The sequence below is a fragment of the Juglans microcarpa x Juglans regia genome, chromosome 3D (genome assembly GCF_004785595.1).
Source record: "Juglans microcarpa x Juglans regia isolate MS1-56 chromosome 3D, Jm3101_v1.0, whole genome shotgun sequence".
Classification (NCBI taxonomy): Eukaryota; Viridiplantae; Streptophyta; class Magnoliopsida; order Fagales; family Juglandaceae; genus Juglans; species Juglans microcarpa x Juglans regia.
The window spans coordinates 37,822,334-37,830,773 of NC_054598.1; the positions used below are offsets into that span (position 1 = coordinate 37,822,334).

The window sequence follows — 8,440 nt, forward strand, 5'->3', positions numbered from 1 at the left end:
ATAAATAAAAAGTAATAATAAATAATAATGAGGTAATTTCAAAATATCTCAGATATTCTCAATACCTAAACTAGGTCTGGCAGCCAACTCTAAAGCGAAACCTAACCTTTTGTTAAGATAGCTAAGCTAATTCCGCTACATATTGACAAATGGTTTGAAAAGTTTTACTTGATGGTGGTTCTGTTGGATGACTTCCACTTTATATTGAGTTTGGAATTCTTGCATAAGATAAAAGAGCTTACGTTTCACTTCTTTAGTTGGCTTTGAAAGACCATCGCGTAGCTGCTCTCTTTGGCCAGTGAAGATTAAGCCCTTTCCTTACAATCCAGCGGGAGTGGAATGCAATGAAACTGATAAAACGAGATTTGAATATGTAGATGCACATGGTTTTTTTCTCCTCACATCGAAGGCTTTATTCCATTGCCCTCTAGGGCCCATTCCTCGTATAAAGTAAAATATTTTAATTTAGTACGTTAAATTATAAAATTATTTTTAAATTTAGTACGTTAAATTATAAAATTATTTTTATTATAAAATAAATTTAATATATAATATAAATTTATATTATTTTATGAATTTTTTTTATAATTTTTTTTATAACTATAACATTTTTCAATTCATTATATACTATCACGCCAACAAAATATATCAAGATATTAATACAATGTTAAAAGATTAAATTTTTCGTTTTTTATTTTAAAATTTATCATTTTTAATTACACTACTTAATATATTGTATTATATTATATTTATTTATTTTTCAAATAGTTAATTTTCCAAATTAAATAGGATTAAAAAAACAAAAATAGGGGATGGAAGCGTTTTTCTACCGTAATAACAAAAGCCTAAGGCTACGTTTAGGGTCCAGTTCGATACTAGTTTTAGATAGGGGTAAAAAAACTCGATGAACCGGTAAATCAGATTAGACCGAATTGAACTGATGATATTGGTCTGGTATCAAATTTGATCTGGTTCGATTTTATTTTTCTCAAAATCAGTTCGATTTCAATTTTTCTTTTTCTAACACCAAATTAAGCCGGACTGGTTTATATATATTTTAATTTTTTATATTATACATCATTTATGTATATAATATATATAATTATATATAAAATAATTTTGTATCATATGATAAATTACTAACTAATATAACATTAAAACTTAAAATCTTATATAAATAACTATATATTATCACTATACTAGTCTATAGTATTAGTTCTATATCACAATATATTATAATATATTATATTATATTATTATAGTCTATAATACAATTATAATATATACACAATATATATATATAATATACCAAAAAAAAAAAAAAAAAAACTGACCGAAATGGATAAAATCAAACGTATCGGTTCAAATATCAAAACTAATATTCAACCTTTGAGTCGGTTCAACCCAAAATGGCCATGTCCTTTCAGAAATAAGCAGGGTGAAACTGGTCAAGCTGTTTTTAATCCTTCGGTCTGTTCCCTCCTTGAAAGGGCAGGCCTCAGGCCAGCGACAGTCTACGCTCGCTCCGCCAAAAATGGCAGTCCATCTCGGCCGTCCTCTCCCCTCCTTCGCCGCCCGAAACCCGTTGGTTCCAAAATCCCAGCTGTCCACCAAACTATGCGTCTCCTGCTCCGCTACGAACCACTCTGTCAAGGTCAGTTTCTCAGCTCCTCCTTACTTTTGTCTGTACATACGCAGAAAGGCGGGGCGGGGAGGGAGATTATGAAAAAGCTTTGGTTTTGTGTTTGGACGCGCAGTTTAAGAGGGACTACACGAGCGTCATGATAGTCCCGACGGGGATAGGAGCCGCAATCGGTGGATTCGCGGGAGACGCTCTGCCCGTAGCTCGCGCTCTCTCCTCCGTCGTCGATTGTCTCATCACTCACCCTAATGTAGCGTGCCTCTCAACCTCTGTTTCATGTTTTGTTTGTACGTTTTGGATAAGGGACTCTGGCTTGTTGAACTTTGCAGGTGCTCAATGCGGCGATGCTGTACTGGCCCATGCCCAATGTTTTGTACGTTGAAGGCCACGCTCTTGACCGGTTTGCCGAAGGATTATGGGCCTTACAGCCTGTTCACCAAAACAGGGTGCGTTCTGTCTGTCTCTGTCTCTCCCTTAATTTGTAGTAATATACAATGCTTAAAGGATATTTTTGGCGCTACTTATCAACTGGTACATGACGACTAAATTGGACAAAAACTTAAAAAATAGAAACATAAAATGTAGAAAAATGTACGTATAAAAAAATAAATTGTACAAAAATTACTTTAATTATTTTAGATATAAAAGAGAGAGTTAAAAGCTCATGCATTATGGTTTTAAAGAGTGATATGAATCAGGTGGGATTGAATCAGGTGGGATTGGTTCTTGATGCTGGAATAGAGGAAGAGCTTCGGATACGCCATTTACAAGTGGCTGATGCTGTAAGGGCTTCCCTTGGATTGCCTGTGGTGGAATATATTGTAACTGACACCCCTTTGGAGGTAACCATTGTTATTTTGGCTGAGATTTAGAGTTGAATATGGTGAATTCACTTTAATCAGCCTTTTTTAAGAGCTTTGCTCGTAGAAAATCGTGCAATTCGAATTATGTAACACGCCATTGTTTGCTTAAGGAAAATGTTAAATGTACTTAAGAAAAACTTACAAAAAACTTATTTCTCTACATGTCAGCTATTGATACGTTGAAAATCATGAAATTTGAAATTTAAATTTTGAATTTCAGAAGAAAACTAACAAAATGAGTTTTATAAGTAAAAGTGTAAGTAAAACTATAAGTACATGTAGCACTACTCTTTCAACGTAGTAATGATGTGACACAGGCCTACGTTGTGAATATGACATAGAGTGGGTACGTAATGAAGTAGTTGTGGTTGCTAACATTGGCTACTTACCAGGCGAAACTGTGTTTTATAAGTAATTCTAGGGAAGCTTCAAATTGACAAGCCTTTTTGATTATAGTGCAGATGTGGTTGACACTTCTCCTGAGTCGTCACAAGTGAACACTTTTAAAGAAAGTATGGAAAAAAAAGCTTTGATAAGTTGGCAAATGTGCTGTACTTGAACAGTTATCGTTGTATTGCCTAGCCAAGAAAACAGAACTTTTTTCTCTCTTCTATAACTGATACGGTACAAGCAAATATTGCAGGTAGAAAAGTGGGTTGATCCAAAGAATGGGCAATCAACAGGGAGGATTAAACACCCTGACTCATTACTGAGAGCTGTACAGACTTTAGTTAGCCGTTCAGGGGTGAATGCCGTTGCAGTTGTTGGACGCTTCCCAGATGATGATGATGATGCTGAAGGCACGGATGACTATCGACAAGGGATGGTATGGCAATAACAGTTTATACCATACTGCATGTTTACTAAAGGCATTTCATTGGTCTTATATGGGCATATGGCAGAGCTATCTAAATTATTGAACAAGCACTTCATTATAGCAACCTCCGTGTTATTTTCTGATATAGTCATACATTTTACTGGGCATTCAGACTGAAACAACTAGTTCTGATTGCTCTTCCTGCTTATTCTCTTTCTCCTTTCCATTTTACCCCTCTTTTTCCTTTCAGATAGGGCATCATTAATTTTTAGTTTCAGCAAAAACACTGTTAGTATTTATTCCTGTAATTTTTTTCTTGGTTCTAAATGGTTCTGGATGTCAACTTTGTGTTCATATGGTAAGTTTTTCAGGAAGGTGAGCATGTGGTTTCTGCAATTGAAACACCTAGTTTCAGTTTAAGCTTCTTCTCAAGGTCCTCAAAACAACTTGACATCTTTGCCAGTATTGGTTGATAATGGGTTTAAGCTAATCCCATGTTTCTTCATTTGATTCTATGAAGGTTCACATCTCCTTACACGCTGTTCTTATTTACTTTGCAGGGAATAGATCTATTGGCAGGTGTGGAGGCTGTTATAAGTCATTTTGTGGTGCAGGAATTCCAAATTCCTTGTGCACATGCTCCTGCATGTTCACCTTTTCCCCTGAGCCTATCACTGTCCCCAAAATCAGCTGCTGAGGAGGTAAGAAACACTTGAGATAACAAAGAAAATATCTTCTTTTGAAATCTAGGGATGCAACTCTTCTCTTTTTCCCCACCCCAAGCATGTGTGTGTGTTCATATTATAATAGAAGAGAACCATTTTGAAGCAGTCAGTCTTTGACCAAATAGCATATCCTGCCCTAACAAGAGATAGAGGGTAAGGTCATCAGTTGAATCTCATGGAAACCTATAAAAGATATTCACCTAGCAAATTAGTGTTGAATACACAAATTTGAGGGTAAAAAGCTTAAGGCTGTCACAAATTTGAATGATTTATATAATATGATTGGGCCCATAGTCATAGGCTTCAACTTTTAGGTCGGGTGGTGTTCCAATATGTTAAATCCTTGCGTCTCCAAAAGATTCATGAAGGTGCTAATCTCCACAGATAATGATAATAGAACCAATGGTGGTGTGCTGTATGGTGGATGAAGGTAATAATTCATCGGTTTAACTAGGGATGTTTATGTTACTCTTTGTGAAATGTTATGAAAAAATGCAAGTTGAAGGATCTAAATGGTCTCTAAAGGTGCAATCAATAGTCTCTGAAGATGTCTCATGCTTTGGTTGTAGGCTTTATGTTTTCTTATGGGAAAAGTTTTTGTGTGTGTGTGTGTGGGAGTAGATTCTGAAGATGAGATTTGGAAAGCCTCATTGCCAATGTGATTGCAGAATGGCATGTTGACACTTCGATAGAAAAATGTATATAATTTACATTATTTCAAAAGATAGCTTGTTAGCATCATTAATATAATGCCAAACAGCCTCAATTGACTGTATGGATACACTTATTTCCTCAACTCATGTTCCTGCACAAATGGAGTAAATTGATAGAAATTTACGATTCACTGGAAGTATTTATACCTTCATCGGATATACAAAAAGGAAGAAAAGGAAAAACTAAACACAATGGATACAACAATTATTTTGTTCTTTTTCTTCCCAAAAGAACATTTTGTATAGTACCTAAAAGTCTTCTCTACTCTCTCTCACTCCCAAAACCTGTGGAACAGTTGGGACACACATTCTTGCCATGTGTGCTTGCTGGGCTAAGTAATGCACCACAATACTTGGTCAAGAACAATGATTCCTTGGAGAAGGGTTGCATACTGGCAAGTGATGTTGATAGTGTGATTCTTCCAAATGATGCGTGTGGAGGAGATGGTGCTCTTGCTTTTGCAAGGATCAAGAGGAACAAGGTATAAATTTTAAATTTATTTTCCTGATTAACCAATGTTGGCTGAATGTTGAAAGGCCAAATTTGCCTGATAGAACTTTAGATTCTTAGTCATCTCTGTCCACCCTACACCCTCAATATTTTTATGATGAGAATCAGGTTTTAAATTTTGGCTATCAGTTTGATTATTACTTTTATTGATTTTGTTACAGCCACTTATTATTACTGTGGAGGAAAATGAAACGGTTCTCAATGATACACCAGATAAGCTTGGCGTTGAAGCGGTATGCATCCGTTTTTCTGACTTCCTTTTGTTTTCATTCTTTTAGTTGTTCTGTGATACACTTTAATGAAGAAATAATTTACAGCCCAATGAATAGTTGTTGCCATTGTTCTTGTGTTATCAAAAAGAAAAGAAATGAATGTTGCTTTTTATAAAAAAAAAAAAAAAATTATCGGTAGTAGAGTATTCTGACCACTATCATTCAATATTCTAACATTAATTTTTTATTATTTTTTCACTACTATTCACAAAATATTTGAGATCACCTCATTACCCAAACGCAACCTAAGGCAAATGCCTCATGTCCCCAAATGCATAATTCTTTTATCGTCCAGTTGGATGCCCTTCCAATTTATCTCAAGAAGTTGGTAGTACCTGCCACGGTTTTGAATAACTTAGTCGATGAACTTGCATCTAGTGAGGAACATTTAGTGAACCTGGTGAACCTTTTTGTTTTCTTGGAATTATGTCCCGAGGCAATGCTTAGTTACTGCTAATATTCTATTTTGAACAAAAATTTTGGAGTAGAGAGAAATTGGACACAATACTCTGCAATTTGCTGGGAAAAAAGCAAGAGAAGAAAAGTGGAAAATGAGGAACATGAGTGAAAAAGAAAAACGATCAGTGCCCCTAGTAGACCATTAAAATTGCTCATAGTGATCATTGAAACTCTTTTTTTATTTATTCCAAATGAACTATATATATATATATATATACTTATGGTGGTTGAACAGAAATGAACCTTTTATACAGGTCCAGGTCTCAAACTACTGGGAAGCCATTGGTGTCATCACAGCTCACAAAGCAGGAATAGACCCACATTCACTCAGAACAAAAAGAATAAACAACATTCCATGCAATTTTCCCCTGCTTGCCAATGGTAATGTGTTTTCAAGTACTATGCCCATCACCTGATCACTGTTGCGGAGCCTATGGTTGCAGGATCCGCCCCCTGGGGGGGGGGGCGTCTTTTGGAGGTATTTTTACCTATGGTTATATTACAGAAAGAAGATATTGTTCGGCTAATGACCCACCAAGTCCGAGCACTATTACACCTTTTTTTGTTGAAATGAGTTAAAAACAAGGAAATAGAATGCTGAATCTACAGGTCAAAAGTTCATTATAGTTATTCATGTTTGCTAGGAACAGAAAACTGTATAACTGACATCTAACATGCTATTATGTTGGTTTTGATCAAATTGTGAATCATGATTTTTTTTGGAGTTCTTTGTTGATTGTGGGAGTGATGGGTGGGTCCGTGGAATGAATGGAAATAATTAGTAACTGTTGAAATGTCAAAACAAGATGGAAATTGACATTTCAACTTCTAGCTCGTTGAAAAGGATCAACCATCTTAAGAAAAAGAACATTGCCTATGGAGCTTGACAGGCACAATAAATGTCGTCTATTTAAGCTTTTGCATGGTGCGGCTGTCGGTGTGACCCATTGCATGGTGCTGATTTATGCTTTGGGAGGGTTACTATTTCAGCCCGAATATAATCTAAATAATTAAATATATATTTTTCTATTTGCAAACGCGATGTAATATCTTTAAAAAAAGTGAGTAAATATAATATCTACATAAAAAAAATTAATTTTTTAATCGTAAATCCTATTTTTTTTTTCCAAATAATTGTGTTGCTTTTGTACACTCAACGATTGTATCTAGCATTACTCTTCTACATTTTATCCTTATTTAATTAAATATTTTGCGTGTTGGGTCTTGTCATTGAGCAAGAGTTTGACCCACATGTATTGGGAAATGTTAAAATATAATACTAATAATTAAATCTACATTGTTGCCTAGATGACTAACACAAGAGGAGGGGGTGAATTGGGTTATATTTAACAATTAACAATTATAAACCAAATATATAATATAAAATATGAACAAAATATGAAGCAGTAGTAAATATAAAGAATTGGTGTAAGAGAAGCAAATTTAGTATTTTAACGAAGTTCAGCCCCACTACCTACGTCCTCACCTCAAGCTACCATTTGATGATTCTCTAATTCACTATTCAATATTCTTTAGGTAGAGATAGAAACCTATTACACGTTTGAGCAGTACCACTACAAAGAATCCTTGTAGAACACCCTCTACACTTACAATCACCTTACACATGGTGATTCAACTATTCTTTGTGTAGAACACCTTCTACACGCACAAGGTTTATACACACATTTTTCCTAATACAAGAGCTAATAGTAGATAGGTTATCAGAGAACACTCCTCAATGAGTGAAATGAAAACAATGCAGTGCAAAACTATATCTTTCTCAAAATGAACAAGGGTTAAGGCTTAGTGTTTAGAGAAGAGAGATTGAAAGTTTTGAATGAATGTTGTAAAGCTTACAATTGATATGTATATGCTTTTGTTGTAAATTTGAAGATCTCAATTGAGCTATTTATAGGCATACGAGGCTTTATTTTCAAATTCAAAATGATTCCTATGTCCAAAAAGAGCACCACTCATTTTTCAAATAAAAGTTTTTTTCTTTTTACAATTGTCAAAGATAACATCATTCACTTTTCAAAAATTTCAAATCAAAATTTCTCCTTTTCACATATGATAAAAGCAGCATTACTTACTTTTCAAATTTTTTAAATAAAATTATCTACCTTTTGCATATGTCAAAATTTTCAAACCAAACATCACCTGTGAAAGATATCATCTTTCAAATTTAGTTTCAAACTTCAAATTTTTAATCATGTCATGCACATGTGAAAGGTGTCGTTCAATTATCCTTAAAAAATTTTAAAATTCAAACTTTTAATTTTCAAATATATCATGCACATGTAGAAAATGCAATTTGATACTTTATGAGGAAAGATTCTTTTTGAGCCTTACCCTATTTAAATAGTGAAAGTGTTTTATCCCATCACATCTAATCATTACAACTTTCTTAAATTTTCATACAAAATATTATAAATAAT

General features: G+C 34.3%; 1 protein-coding gene across 2 annotated transcripts; it reads left to right on the forward strand.

Annotated features, from left to right (window-relative positions):
• The first annotated feature begins 1,389 nt into the window (after window positions 1–1,389).
• Window positions 1,390–6,642, forward strand: LOC121256737 (uncharacterized lipoprotein syc1174_c-like). 2 transcript variants are annotated; one of them, XM_041157619.1, is made up of 9 exons: window positions 1,390–1,654; window positions 1,758–1,892; window positions 1,972–2,088; window positions 2,326–2,484; window positions 3,149–3,331; window positions 3,883–4,023; window positions 5,057–5,242; window positions 5,433–5,504; window positions 6,257–6,642. In XM_041157619.1, the coding sequence occupies exons 1-9, from the start codon at window positions 1,535–1,537 to the stop codon at window positions 6,416–6,418; spliced, it is 1,275 nt and encodes a 424-aa protein (XP_041013553.1). In that variant the 5' UTR covers window positions 1,390–1,534; the 3' UTR covers window positions 6,419–6,642. The 2 variants fall into 2 exon arrangements, with proteins under 2 accessions (XP_041013553.1, XP_041013555.1); XM_041157621.1 differs by having other exon boundaries at window positions 1,392–1,654; window positions 2,356–2,484.
• The last annotated feature ends 1,798 nt before the right edge of the window (window positions 6,643–8,440 follow it).

Coding starts and splice junctions, on each gene's coding strand:
- LOC121256737 (XM_041157619.1), top strand. CDS start 1,535: ATGGCAGTCCATCTCGGCCGTCCTCTCCCCTCCTTCGCCGCCCGAAAC. Junction 5,243..5,432: donor CAAGGATCAAGAGGAACAAG/GTATAAATTTTA, acceptor ATTTTGTTACAG/CCACTTATTATTACTGTGGA. Junction 5,505..6,256: donor ATAAGCTTGGCGTTGAAGCG/GTATGCATCCGT, acceptor CCTTTTATACAG/GTCCAGGTCTCAAACTACTG.